We start from the raw sequence: 14,604 nt of genomic DNA on the forward strand, positions 1-14,604 counted from the left end.
AGCTTGCCACCTGTTTTGAATGAAGCTGGAGCTGCATCCAGCACCGCGTGGCTCCAGACCTTTCTGGGAAGCCCCAGCAGCTGGGGATGGGCCACAGCAGCGGCACTGCCAGGCCCTGCAGGTCAGCCTGGGATGCTGGGCAGGAAGAGCCAGGGCTTGGCAGGAAAGCTCCCTGTGATGTCACCAGCCCTCCAAAACGTGCTGGCTCTCCCTGGTGACATGGGCACAGCAGAAGTGGCCCTGCAGACCCTCCCCAGCCCGTTTCTCTCTGTTCCCTCCTCCAGAATCCTCTAAATCTGATGACGAAGATGACGAGCACGTCCCCACCCGGGAAGACATCAAGAGGGAGGGGCAGCTGCTGATCCAAAGCAAGAAGAAAGCCAGCGTGTCACGGAATGCACCCCGAGATTAGTTTAAGGGACAAGAGGGTCCAAAACAACTTTTATTAAACCGGTGAGAAACAGGGTTTTAGAACTCCAAAAGTGACTTAAATATAGGTTCGGGTATCAGTTGAGGAAAATTATGAAGGGGCAGCAACTAGTACAACAGGAGGTCCACAGTGTGCATGCACGTGGCTTCACCCAAAACAATGCCGGAACCGCCCCTGAGGCCCAGAGGAGTACACGCTTGCCTGAACACGGTGCGGGATTATTCTTAAAGGGATATAGGTACTCGTAGTGAGTACGGAAAGTGTACGCTCGCGATTCCGCGAGGGTAAATTTATAATACACTCGCAATCCTGCGAGGGTTAATTTACTTACACGTGCAAATGTGCACGGAATACTACACGTGCTTATATGGAAGCACGGGAGGAAAATACACTCGCGATTATGCGAGGAAATAATTTTATACGTGTGCCAATGTGCACAGAAGGTTACTCGTGCATATGTGCACGGAAAGTATAAATACACTCGCGCTTATGCGAGCAAATAATTTTATACATGCTTATATTAAGCACGGGAAGTTACAGGTGCAAATGTGCACGGAAAGTATAAATATACTCGCAATCCTGCGAGCCGTTTTACTCACACCCGTGGCGGCAAGGCAAGCGGAGTCTCCATCCCGGGGAGGAGGGCTCTCGGCGGCAGCATCTCGCTCGTGCTCCGAGAGACCCGCGACAATGGGCGGAGTCTCGACGAGAGTCCCGTTTTTTATAGGCTGATCAGACCTGACTCTAGGCATTCTAGAAGCTTCTCTGCACCCCCACACCGGTTGTGGGGTGCCCCTGAAGCCTCCAAACATCCCCCACACTGGCCGCGGGCACCCAGCGGCTCACTGGCGCCTCGGCACTCCCGTCTCCTAATGACCCTGAGCCCTTCTCTCTGTCAGCCTCTTCCCGAATGTTCTGCAGGGTACGCTAAATTAGGCTTTTACACATATCTGTGGAACAGTTTTTTTCTACAAAGACTACATACAGGTTGCATTGTTTAATGGCAGCATGTACTAATATTATATGCTCAGGTTTCACAGCCACTGATAACATATCCATTTAGACCAGTTTGATTAACAAATATATCGTTAAGTCTATTACAGTCTCTAACCCCAGGAAAAATACACCCACGTGTTTAGTGAGAAATTATATTATGGATATACGCTTGCCTGAATCTGGCAAGGAATTATTCAAGAAAATCCACGGGTTTATAATGAGGAAAACACCTGCCCAAGCGGCGAGGAATTATTTAATACACTCGCTGATCTGGTGAGGAAATAGCTCAGTTCTACCTAGTAAGTTATCGCTCACCCCAGCGAGGCGACGAGGCTGACCCAATCCCGGGAGGCTACTTTAGGTGGCGATCCTGCCTAAGGGGAGGCTTCAGGCAGACAGACCCGCAGCTCCGAGAAGACCACAAACGGCCATTCAACGGGACCCCGTTTATATCCGTGTCAGATCTGACTGTGGGCGGTCTAGAAGCTTCACGTCTTCTCTGCACGCCCCTACTGTGGCAGGGCAGCCGCGCTCCCCGCTGCAGACACGTTGGGTGAGAGAGGCAGGAAGAAGCGGGGAAGGGTAGAAGGAAGCCCATCGGCGCTTGCAGCCCTGTGTCCCCATGTGGGGACATGGCAGGGGCGGCCTGGGGAAACCCCTCCCACTCGGGAGACAGTGGGGTGGGGGCAGCTCCCAGAAACCCCTGCCCACTGCAGAGCCCCTGGCAGGGCCTGGGGGGCAGGTGTGTGCAGCCCCTCTGTGACACGGTCCGAGGTCACAGTGGGACAGCCAGACGTCACAGTGGTGACAGTCCCCCTTTCCCTGTCGTGACCAGCATCTGCCCCACTCACCCCGGTGAGGCCGAGTCGACTCCAAGTGCTGAGAGCTGCTCTCGCCACCGCTCTGCTCTGGAGTAGCTGCTCTGCAGTGAGGAGGAGAAGGTGGAGAGAGGGAGCACGACAGCACCAAGGAGTGTGAAAGGTGGAGAAGGAGGAGGAGGAGGAGAAGGAGAAGGAGGAGGAGGAGGAGAAGGAGAAGGAGGAGGAGGAGGAGAAGAGAAAAAGAAGGAGGAGGAGAAGAGAAAAAGAAGGAGGAGAAGGAGGAGAAGAAGGAGAAGAAGGAGGAGGAGAAGGAGGAGGAGGAGGAGAAGAGAAAAAGAAGGAGGAGGAGAAGAGAAAAAGAAGGAGGAGAAGGAGGAGAAGAAGGAGAAGAAGGAGGAGGAGAAGGAGGAGGACAAGGAGAAGCAGTAAAGCCATTGTCCAGCCACTTGCTGCTGTTGTTGACTTGAAGCAGCAGTGGAACTAAGATGGCAAGACAGCTCTTCTTGCAGCCTCACCTGAGCCCAACTATTGAGAAGCTCGAGCGTTATGGTAAGGCCTTCAGGCCCAATTTCACATGTGTGTCTGGGTCAAGGACATCTCTGAAATCAGGATGGAAACCCGAGGACTGTGGGGGGTGGTTGCTCAGGAGTGGTGACTGCAAGGAGGGACCTGCTTGACCATCCCAAAGGGCTGAGGGGCTGATGTGGCAGCCAGGGCTCCTGGTTCCCTTCCTGACGTGGCCCCTGCCTTCCTGGGGCAGCCCAGGCAGAAACCCCTGACCCCAAAGGGCTGCCCTTGCCTGGCGCTGGGCATTACCCACGCTGAGCTCATGTCTGAATGGAAGAGCTGAAGGTGCTCGTGGGCCACGTGGGCTCTGTGTGTTCAGAGATGTGACCCGGCAAAACTGGCCCCTGCTGGGGAGACACCAGGGCCTGCCCTGAGCCTCCGAGAGCCGCGTGGAGCACAGCCCCGTGCCCCCGCGGGCATGGCAAAGCACTGCCGGCTTCCCGTGGGAGTGGGTCACACCCTGGAGAGCTGCACCTGCAAGGAAAGGAGCCCCTTGGAGGCAGCATGAGGTGTCCTTTGGTTCTTGCCGGGCTGGAGAGAGACCACCTGAAATGCCTGAGTGAAAGATGCATCGCTCCTTGGACAGGAGTGGGCCGAATGGTCTTGAGCTTGCTGCCTCAGAGCATGACAGGTCTTTCCCTTGTTTTTCCAGAGCTCGCTAAGATTTGGGCCAGCACATCGTATCACCTCAGCCTGCAGCTGGCTCTCCACCAGGTGGGCCTTACCTCCTTCTCCCCTCACACCCTGATGAACGCTGATCAAGTCCTGACAGCCCTTTGCCATGGGGTGCAGCTGTTCTTCCCCTGCGTTGAAAGCAGGAGCAACGCCCCAGCACGACACTGCAATGCACACAGTGACATGGACACCTTCTCTGTCCATTCAGATGTACAAGAAGGTCCCCCCGTCAGAGTTGCATGTGAAAACCTGGAAGCCTGGGACACATCTGGATTTATTCCAAGTGTGGGAACCCCCTGCCTTCTATCTGATTGAGCCAGAGGGTGTTTGTCAGCTTTCCCTCACCTATTTGGTTCTTCGTAGCTGAAGGGGGGTGAGAGGGAAAAGCGCAGCCCCTGTTTGTGTTCTCCCAAGGAGCCCATCTTGCTCCTTTGTGCCTCAGGCCAGGGCAGGGCACTAAACGCCATCAGCCTCCTCTGACAAGTCACCCGTCTGCCCCTCCAAGACTTCTTCCCATCCGCCATCTCCTCTGTTCCAGGCTGTCCGCATTCCCGGAATCGGGACTTTTGCGGTTGTCAGAAAGCGAGTAGCCCTCAGCGAGCAGGATCTGGTGATCGTGGAGAGACCCGTGTTTCGACCTGACAAGGCTGTTGTGCAGGACTATGAGCTCCGCTATGGTTGCAAAGACTTCCCTGGTAAGCAGCGTGAAAGCGGCGCTGGCCCTTGAGCAGGGTGGGGAGGGGTGCTCTGCTCCCCAGAGGTGACTGAGGGGAGTACCAGCCACCCACCGCGGTCCTGCCAAGAGCTTCACTCGACAAAACCAGCCGGCTGTGAAAGGACCCTGCCTAGCTGTTTGTTTTAAAGAATCACCAGAGGACAATACAGCTAAGAGCGCACTCTCTTTGTCCTGCTTCAACAACAGGTTCCCTCACAGCTTCCTTGGTGTGGTGTCTTCTGGTTCTGTGATGCTTCAACTCTTGCTCCCCCTTTCCGCTGCACTAGACCTCCTCCAGGCAAATGCCAGGGCTCTTCCCAGCTCCCTCAGCCTCCTTGCACAGGGGAAAAGCAGGGGAAACCCAGGGGGGTAAGACGGTTCCTTCCAAAAGCCAGTGACGGCGACACCTGCGCCTTCTAGTCACTACTGCCTTTGGGGCAGCTGTTGTGGGACCCTGGGGAGCACCCAGAGCTTGGGGCTCTGTTTGGGGTGCGTTTCTCTCTAAAGACAAAGACAGCACCGAGTGTGGGCTGGCACCCTCCAGCTTGCCCTGGGACCTGGTGCCTATCTCCCCACTTTGTCCCGCAGTCACTCTTCTTCCCACCAAGTGCCTAAGACTCTTTGTTTCCCTTTCTGTATCAGAGAAGCCACAGCTGTCTGCTCCGCACCTCACTGTCCACTTTAAGAGGAAGGGACAAGCCGAGCGTCTCCTCAGAGGCGCTGGCCCAGCCAGGCAGCCCAGTACCAAAGTGTTGCCTGAGGGCCTGGAGGCTGCAGACCTTTGATTGTAGCCTGCCCAGCAGGTCTGCAAGCTCATGTGTTCCTCTTCTCTTGTCTTTCAGGCCATCAAGATTTCGAACAACTGCCGTATGCTGAGATAGCCTCAGAGAACGCTGTCTCTGAGGGCACCGTGCAGCTCTACATGGAAAGGACCACGCACCTTTTCCATGCCTACCTAGAGAACAGGAAGAACGTTGCCATCATCTGGAGGGACGTGGGCATGCTGATTGCCGAGGGAAAAGAGATAAAAAAGAGATTTTACTTACACTTTTTGGAAAGGCTGAATGGCACTGGCAAGATGCTGCAAGCTCTTCTCGAGGTAGGATTTTCACTTTCCCAGCCCCACTCCTGCTGCTTCTGAAATGCTTTCTGGGGGCTGCTTTCCCCTGGCCGACCATGCCTTGTTCAGTCACCTGGGCTCCTGGAGCTCTAGAGCACAGCAGGCTCTCTGCAGAGCACCTCCCTGGCGTGCAATGGCCTGGCTTTGCAAGAGCCACCCCCAGAGGAGCTGCACTTTGCGAGAAAAGGCCGGCGTTGATGGCGGGGAGCGCTGCGTGCCCCACTCTGGGGGCCGGGAGCAGAGGCACAGGCAGAGCAAGGCTTGCTGAGCCCAGAGCCCTTGGGCGGCTCTGGCTCTTTGCTGGCGCTGGGCTGAGGCGGAGCGAGCAGCCGGCCCTTCCCAGTGTCCGCTCCTCCCGTCATCCGTCTCTGTCCTCGTTGCAGATGCCGGAGATGAGGGACTCAGTCATCTCACGCCATGACACCGCTGCTTCCCAGACCTCCTCTGGACGTGTTATCGTCCTGCCATGGTATGTTTGACTTCACTTGGAGGAACGTGGGACAGTGGCACGGCTTATGCATCTGTCCTACTGTGGAGCTAGAGACGCATTTAGGCAACATTTCCCACTACGTTTCTCCTGCTCCTTTTCTTTCCTCTGTGGGAGAGACTGCTCTTAGGTCCGGAAACGTTAATCTGCAAGGCTCTACAGGAACTTGGAGGGCAAGATCAGAATTCAAAAGGGTGTTAGAAAATCAGAGCACTAGATAATATTCTGCTCTCCATGTGCACTGTGAGCAGGATCATTTCCCCAGAAGCAGCAAGGGGGTTTTGTGGGAGGACGACCATTCTCACGGGAAGGATGGAAAAAAGCGGGCACAGGCTGACGGGGTCTCACCTAGCCCTCCCGGCACTGGAGTTTCTACTGCAGCCCTCCGGGTTGGGCTGCCTTGGGAAACAATGTGGTGTCCTTTCTTCAGCCTGGTACCTTCTTGCTCTTCAGGTGCCAACTTGAGACCGTGCCTAAGATGCCAACGCTGATAGACCTGACGGGACGTGTGCAGGGAAAAGGTGATGGCAGTGGAAAGAAAGGTCGGGGACCAGTGGGTTGCTGGCAGGGGGCTGCAGGGTTTCCTTCCACGGCACATGGAGGGGATCAGAACTGAGGTTACCCCAGGAGGCCTGGAAGAGGGAGAGGCTCCTCCTGTGACTCTCTGGACCCATCATGGTAATGCTCCGGTGCCCCATCATGGGACAAGGTCTCAGGACAGTCCTGCACCACAAAGGGCCTCTTGGACTGCTGAAGGACACCTTTCCAGTGGCCTCCACTCCCTGCTTGGGCTGCAAACAGTGCAAAGCTCTAAGCCTGCTTCTTTCCATCATGTGCTCAGATGTCTCAGAGGCAATGCCTGTGGTGTGAACCTGCTCCAGCAGCAAATGTGTGTACACAGGACCAATGCAGAAATCCCAGAGCTGGGTTCCCTTGAGCAAAATGATTCCCCTTCCCAGAATGACTCCCGGAGACCACCGGCTCTGCCAGGGAACCCCCTGTTTCAGCACAAGGATGAGAGAAAGCCATCCAGATAGTTTTCCCCAGGGAACCCCAGGGAATAATAGTGCACTGTAGGCACGAGGAGCTGGACCAGAAAAACAGTGTCAGAAAAGGCCTAAGACCTCCCAGGAAACATGGCTTTCCCCCAAAGGGATGAAAAGGACCACCTTCCCCAGTGTTACCACAGCCCTGAGCAGACCCGCACGTCACTCTCCTTGGAACTGGCACACAAGTGGCACCCGGTTCCCAGAACAACACCGAGATGCTGTTCTGAAGAACCGTCTCCTTTCCCCTTTCTAGAGGATGCTGCCGAGAAGCGCCTCCTCCGTCGAACCAGGCTTCCTCCAAATCGGTTACCTGCACCGACTGTGAAGCCGGAGCAGGGTCAGAAAGCTGAGGGGAGTGAGCCTCGCGCCAGGTGAGACACTCGCATAAATGGGTGAGCGTGACCCCCTGCTCCGGGCTCTGTGGGAGCGAGACGTTTCTCCTGGAAACACCCCAAGTGCGCTTTTCCCACGTCCCACTAACTCATGGTTTCTTGCTCATGGCAGTGTCTTGTAGCTTCTTGGCAGACTCTGCTGGCACCACTATTTCTTTCTTCCCTTCCGATGTGCAGAACTCTTGAGTAGCCAAGTGCAAAGGCTCGTTCCAGGAGCAGAAGGTCATTTTGGCTTTCCCTTCAGGTTGAAATGAGCCTGGCCTTTCTGTTTGCTGAGAACAGAGTTCTGCAGTTAGTTACTGCAGAGGATTGCCCTGAGCAACCAGGAGCCTCTTCTACGCTGACGCCTGTCTTACGGAGAGCCCAGTGGCAGGATGGCTCTTCTCGTGGGGTCGTGTCCTCCTCCCTTTGACACTGTGTCCCCAGCGCCCAACCTGCCCGTACAGGGCGTAGCGCTATCTCCGGGCACAGGACCCTGTTCCTCTGGTTGCTCCAGCAAGAGAGGGCCGAGACCTGGGCATCCTGAGTTGCAGGGGGGCTGTTGGGCCCATCCGAGGCTGACAGCTTGGGGTCTTCTCTGTGTCTGGGGACTTGATCACAAGGATGTGAGCAGAGCACGTTCTGCTGCAGAAGCAGGTGCGCCACCTGGAAGCACAGGATGCAGAACCAGCACCTCCTGCGCTCCTGCCAACACGCCCTGTTGTGTCTTTGCAGGCAGCTACCGGTCATCCAGAGGAGCTGCTTGAAGGAAAAGGAGGAGAAAGGAAAGCTACCGCCTCTGCTTGCACCCAGAGAAGTGGACTTCATAGCCAGAGCCATTGAGAGGAGAGAAAAGGTACCCGACACCGGATGCTGCAGGAGCACATCCTACTGGACTGTAGAGCAGCGTTGCTCCACACGTGCCAGTGCTCACAAGATTCTTCACTGGGTGTTCACGGGACCACTGACCAGTTGCTTTGGTGTTTGCTTGAAGGGAGGCGGGTCACTGTCAGTTGAGAATATACTTGTCACTTCCAGTAGCCTGGAAACACCCCCAGAGCCCTCACTTGAGGCCGTTTCTGTCGGCCAGGTGACTGCAGGGCTTGTCTGGGCTCGCCAGCTGCCGGCTGGTTTGTAGCCCGGTGGTGGCTTATCTCCCTGGTCATTCCAGACGGGCTCCTCGGTGGAGCCTGCGGGAACCTGGGAGCAAACCAGCGTGGACAGCAAGGCAGAAGAGAAGGGAGGGAGGGAGGGAGGGAGGGAGGGAGGGAGGGAAGGAAGGAAGGAAGGAAGGAAGGAAGGAAGGAAGGAAGGAAGGAAGGAAGGAAGGGAGGGAGGAAGGGAGGGAGGAAGGGAGGGAGGAAGGGAGGGAGGAAGGGAGGGAGGAAGGGAGGGAGGAAGGAAGGAAAACAGCTCAGCCGTGGCAGGGAAGGCTAATGCTGCCTGCTATTGCATTTTGTTTGTCCCCCAGAATAAATGGGAGAAGAAGGAGGAGCAGCTTCCACCGTATATCCAGAAATACCTGGAAGAACAGGAAGAGAAGGAAACAGAGCTGGCAGAGGCCGAGGCAGAAGAGGAGATGCCCAATGTGGAAGGAAATGGAGAAAAGCCAAAGGAGATGCAGAGGAGCCAGGTACTTGGGATTCCTGCAGAAAAAGAGCACTTTCTCCCGTGGGGCGGCTGAGACTGCAAAGTACCCTGGTACCCAAGCCGTCATAGCAGCCTTGCTGCAGCAGAACCGGGCGGGTGATGCTGCCCTTCCTGAGCAAGAAGGGGGACACAGAGTTGCAGTGAAACCCTGGTGACACTCAGAGGTCACCCCAGGGCCTGCTGAGCTCCTTCTCCCGGCTCTCCCCGTCCCGTGTGGTCCATTCAGAAGTGTTCTGGGGTCTGCGTGCTGGGAAGCAGCACCCTCCGGGTGCGGGGCTGTTGTATGAGAGTCTCCTCCTGTGCAGGAATCCAGCTCCCCCGAGTGCTCCTCAGACAGCTCCTCGAGCAGCGTGGAGTCAGACGAGTCCAGCTGTGACCTGCTGGAGATGAACATGGAGGGCTGGGAAGAGGCCGGAGAAGAGCCCCCCAGCGTCCCTGAGGACAACAGCGTCCCCCAGAAGCGGTACGAGTGTGCCCGCTCCAGCCGAGCCCCGGGGGCGGTGGGGCGTGAGCCGGTGGTGGTGGGTACGGGGAGCCAAACCCTGAGCCACGGGGCTGCACAGGACGCCCCGGGATTTCTGCAGCCACGGGAACGGGCTGGGTTAGACCCCACGGCAGGGGCCAAAGCAGGTGTGGGGCTGAGTGTGGGAAGAGGCAGGACGGTCCCAGCTGCAGAGTCAGGGAGACTTTGTCCTTGCTGTTGCAGGAGCCTTTCCCCACGGACAGACCGGGCCCTGCGGGAGGTGGTGACCTGCATCCTGGGGCAGGTGGCCCGCAAGAGAAGAGGGGAGAGGGATGAGCAGCTGGATCTGCAGGACAAGCTCCAGTGGTAAATCTCTCCGGACACGGGCAGTGCTTCCTCTCCCGCAGTCCCTTCCTCCTGCTCCCCGCAGCCCCGCGGGAGAGAGCCGCTTCTCCTGGCACCGGCCTCTCGGCAGAGCCGCTCCTGCGGCCGCGGCTGGCGCCCAGCTGGGAGCCCGGCTGGAGCGCTCTCCTGTGCTCACACCACCTCTTCCCGCTGTGTGTCTGCAGCGAGCTGGCAGTGCTGCGGTGGGAACGGTCGGGGAAAGAGGCAGGCAGCAGCCAACACCTGCGGGAAGCTGCACCCCAAGCTGCACCCCCTGCCAAGGCGGGGAAGAGGAGGGCAGGACCGGTACGTCCCCAAGGCTTGATGTGGTGGCGTTTGTAATGGCGACGGCGCAACGGTGCGGCCAGGCTGGTCTGGGACAGCAAGCAGCCGGGTTGCTTTCAGCCCCGCGCTCCCTTGGCTCAGGGGTCGTTGCAGAAAGGCTCTGCAGTCAGGACCGTGAGCAAAGCAGGGCTGATGGAGAGGCTGAAAAGAAGGGGCAGGAGGGAGGGGGAGCGCTGAAATCCCCCCAGCCCTTGCCAGGGACACTAACACTGCCTGCTGCTGCATTGCCGTGGTCCTGCAGGCGCAGCCCCGCGTGTGCACGGAGGAGGAAACACGCAAGCTCTGGGAGTCCTTGTGCAGCAAGATAGAGCAGAAGCGCAGCAGTGGCACCGCCAAAGGCCTGGAAAAAAGAGCCAGAGCAATGGGAGGCCCAGGTACCGCAGGCAGTGAAAAACAACTGGGGAAAGAGCATTCCCAGTTGAGTGTTTGCCTTTTGGAGTGCTCGCCTCTGAAAAAGGGGGTGTGGGCCAGCTTCAGGCCAGAGCTGGGCAAAGAGGGTGTTTTCCTGACAGCCCTGGGGGCACGGAGAGCAGCAGGGTGGGACTGCATCCCAGGGACCTGGACCTGCTCTCTCCAGACAGCAGCAGATCCCACCACATGTGTCCTGACCAGACTTGTTGCTCTGCACCTCTCTGTGCATACAAGACTACAGAGCTTTGTATTCAACTCCTCAGTTCTGGAGAACAGATCTACTCCACGTCGGCCAGTGCCAGGAGACCGTCTCAGGCGCTGAGGCTCGCGAGAGACACGTCCAGCAAGAGCCTCCTCCGGCGTGACGAGCGCCAGTGCCGGCCAGCCAGGCTGCTGACACCAGCTCTCCCTTCTGTTCAGTAAAGCCCCACCTGCAAACCGCTGGGTCTGACACTGTGGGTGTTTCCTTGGTGGCTGTGGAAGCTGCGCTGGGCAGTGGCGCAGGGAAAGGCCACTGCAGGGAAGAGGGCTGGAGCCTCAGCCTCAGCCCTGCTCCAAGGGCAGCCCTCCCCAAGGCTCTGCTGTACCGGCTCGGCTGCGGCCCTGCTCTTTGTGCCCCTGCACCCCGCGTCCCTGGCACGGAGCCTGCCGCAGCTGCACATCCCGGACAGGAGCGGGAGGAGAAGGAGGAGGAGGAGGAAGAGGAGGAGGAGGAAGAGCCTGGGCACCCTGGGGAGCCGAGCTGCAGGGGAAAGCATCCGGGGGCTCGCCCAGCCAGGGCACTGCGGGGCGCCCAGAGCTGTGCAGGAACCACCGTGTGCCACAGGGACAATGGCACCCCAGGCAGGAGCCGTGCCTGGGGAGAGGAAAGCCATGGCGGGCAGCTGGACTCTGCCAAAGCTCTGCTGGGGCTCCCGACCCTTTTGTTCCACAGCCCCTGGCAGGAAAGGCAGGCTGGAGCCGAGGTGGGATGGGGACACCTCCGAAAGCTCCTCTGCGGACCCCTGGGTTGGCATAAAGCGTGTCACAGGGGCCTGAGAGCGGCTGTGTGGCAGGAGGGAAGGAAGTTCGAAACTGCTGGCTGTTGGGCACCCTCACCCTGCCCGTGCTCTGTGGGGACTCCACGCAGCGGGTGTCAGCGATGCTGGCAGAGCCCAGGCAGGCTTAACCGCGCTACGAGAGATCGGGCCCATTTGTCAGACCTCTGTGGGATATTTTTTCCTGAAAAGCCCTGATTTTTGGGCATCCTGACTTTGCCTCCATAGGAGTAATTCCTACTGCCATTTACACTCTAAACAGCTGTGCCTTTCTCATGGCACCACGCGTGAGGTTGGCCAACGGTCAACAAGAATGGCTTGCCTCTTCTTAGGTGAATCTAAGCAGCTAAGGAATATATGGATATATATATGTATATATGAAGACTTATGTAGATAGGTGCCATGCAAACACCTGCCCCTGAGTTACCTACCTGCTTCCCCTCCTGCTCTAGTAGGCAGAAACGGGATTTCTTCCCTATGATGCCAGTGACTTCAGACACCCACTTTGCTTTATCTTGACGTGCCGCACACAGGATCACCTTTCTTTGCACTGGAAGAGAGTCTGGATCACTGAGAGACAGAAACCTGCAGTCGTTGCTACTCTGTAAATCAGGTCTTTTGCAGTCTTCAAGATGGATATAAAATGTAGCGAGAAGTCACTTGCAGAAATCATAGTCCTGTTTCTCCTGTAGTGTTCCTGCGCTTGCCCAAGGCGGGGGCTGGAGAAAGCGTAGGACAAGCTGAGGCACCATATGGAAGTACAAGAAAGTACAACTTTCACCCTTTGGCAAACCACATTTGAGCAAATCAGATTGCAGTCTGGGTAATTCAGTGAGAAGGGAAACTGTGCGTGAATTTGGGGGTGGGAGGGGCTGTTTCTGTGAATAAAATGTCACACAGATGTGTTTGACATTCAAGAAGTTAACAGCAATCACTATCCTAAAAAATATAAACACCCCTTCCTTCCCCAAAGCGTTAGAGGCCTTCAGACAATACACACAGACTCACGGAGATTCCTAGATCCAAATCAGTTCACATTCCAGCAACTTTTAAATACAACCTCATACAATATCAAGTTCCCATCCATCATAGCATTTCGGGTTTGTTTTGGTTTTGGTTTTGTGGGGGGTTTTTGTGGATTTTTTTTCCCCCCCAATCGGAATCAGAGTTTAACAATTTAAATTCTTTCCTGGTCTAAAAATTATTAGATAACAATAAGAGTAAATTAACTTAGAGTACCATACTTCATCCCATTTTTTCCAAAGTTCTGCAGAACAACATTAATTGCAATACAGCACTAAAACCCAGAATTCCACATTTAAGCCACATTCGAGTACAGTATCGTTTCAAGTTTCTTTTATCAGAATATTTCCCCAAAAGTTACTCTAATGCGTAAGGATGCATCCTAAGGGGGAGCAAGGTGGTATTTTAGCAGCGGAACCGGTTCCCATTTCGTAATTATCTCCCCAAACAAAATTCTTTTGGTACGAAATACATATATATATATATATGCCAACTAAAATACTGAGCTCAGATATGACAACCAAGTACCAAGTTCAAATATGCAGTTGGATCACAGTTACTTATTCAAGACAATATCTCCATTTTAGCACTGCACCTCAAAATTATTTTAGCATTGATCTCAAAATTATTTGATAACAATAAGAGTAATATTTCCTTTTGGGGTCTTCTGGCTTCTCACTGGGTCTTTTCACTGATATCACGTGTGCCTTTGTTTAGTTCAGCTGTAGACACTGTTTATGGTCCATAGCCTTCCGGGTACTGTTTGTGTGAATAAATCCTTTTCTTCTCAGCAAAGTGCCAAACAGGCCCCGTTCTGCAGACGTCTGTGATGCCTCCACGTTAGCCTTGCATTGTTATTTTTTTCCCCAGTCAGTTCCGTTCTTCCCAGCAAAGTGTGAACCAGACCTTATCTTGCAAGTCTTCAGTGTAGTTTGTAGGTGCTTTTGGTAAATATGAGCAGAACTTTACAGCTCCAGATTTTAGCAAAGATTAGTTACAAAGTTTTCTTTTACAGCAAAGATTTTAGCTTCCTAAGTAACATGAAGCAGCAAGTATATTAAAAATCATGCAACCTTATACTTCCAGATAATTCGTTATTTCTAGTATGCATTTGCTTAAGCTAAACGATTGCTATGAAACATAAATTGGGCTCATCCACTGAGCTGTGAGCAGTAAAACCATGGCCATACGGCTGGTTATTCAGCAGAGCGAGCTCAAAGTAGGCTCATCCAGGCTGTCATATTTATAAAATAAAGTTGTTGGCTCATAGTCAAATTGCAGACAGTGGGAAAGGTCTGCACAAGACCCCCTGCACCCACAACCCATTGGTGTTCAGCTGCTGTTCTGCTTCCCTGTGGGTCTCCTGGAAGGAGCTCTTGGCCTGGCTGCAGCCCAGGCCTTTCCCTCCTCTGGAGTCTGAACCAAACTGCCGCTGGGCTGGCTGGAGGGGGTCAAGTGCATCCACCACACCTGGGAACCTGTATCGTTCCTCCTCGTGCACCACAGCTGCCCCGGTCCCTTCCCTGGAGCCAGCCCCAGGATGGACTCCATCCACCCCAGCAGCCTGATCACCACGTGGTCCTCTTGGGAGTCACAGAATCAGAGTGGTTGGGCTGCAGGAGCTCTGCAGATCCCCAGCCCAGCCCTGCTCACACAGGGTCACAGAGCAGATCACACAGGTGGGTCCAGGCGGCTTTGGATGTCTCAGAGAAGGAGACTCCACACCCGCTCTGGGCAGCCTGGGCCAGGCTCTGGCACCTCCCAGCAAACAAGTTTCTGCTCATGTTCACATGGAGCCTCCTGTGTCACGGTTGAGACGGACAAATGGCATAGACCAAGTTCTCTGAGGATAAAAGCAGCAGATGCCATTTATTGCCACAAGTGCATTTTTATACAGTTTTACCAATTCAAGTGTCTCTTCACTATTGGTTACAAGTTACAGCAGTAACATCTCTTTGGCTATTTTTGCTGTCATCAACGTTACTCTTTTACTCCCTTCTCCCTCCCGGGTACATCCTTAACATCTCCGGATACTCCATCACTCCCATCTTTCTCATGGG

General features: G+C 55.2%; 1 protein-coding gene across 1 annotated transcript; it reads left to right on the top strand.

Moving 5' to 3' along the window:
• The first annotated feature begins 2,246 nt into the window (after positions 1-2,246).
• LOC139826618 (coiled-coil domain-containing protein 81-like) lies at positions 2,247-6,276 on the top strand. Its single transcript, XM_071802970.1, has 5 exons — positions 2,247-2,796; positions 3,467-3,528; positions 4,028-4,184; positions 5,047-5,303; positions 6,265-6,276. The coding sequence occupies exons 1-5, from the start codon at positions 2,733-2,735 to the stop codon at positions 6,274-6,276; spliced, it is 552 nt and encodes a 183-aa protein (XP_071659071.1). The 5' UTR covers positions 2,247-2,732.
• Positions 6,277-14,604: the final 8,328 nt, after the last annotated feature.

This window comes from Patagioenas fasciata (genome assembly GCF_037038585.1).
Source record: "Patagioenas fasciata isolate bPatFas1 chromosome 19 unlocalized genomic scaffold, bPatFas1.hap1 SUPER_19_unloc_1, whole genome shotgun sequence".
In the NCBI taxonomy this organism is placed as follows: Eukaryota; Metazoa; Chordata; class Aves; order Columbiformes; family Columbidae; genus Patagioenas; species Patagioenas fasciata.

Coding starts and splice junctions, on each gene's coding strand:
- LOC139826618 (XM_071802970.1), top strand. CDS start 2,733: ATGGCAAGACAGCTCTTCTTGCAGCCTCACCTGAGCCCAACTATTGAG. Junction 3,529..4,027: donor TGCAGCTGGCTCTCCACCAG/GTGGGCCTTACC, acceptor CCTCTGTTCCAG/GCTGTCCGCATTCCCGGAAT. Junction 4,185..5,046: donor TGGTTGCAAAGACTTCCCTG/GTAAGCAGCGTG, acceptor CTTGTCTTTCAG/GCCATCAAGATTTCGAACAA.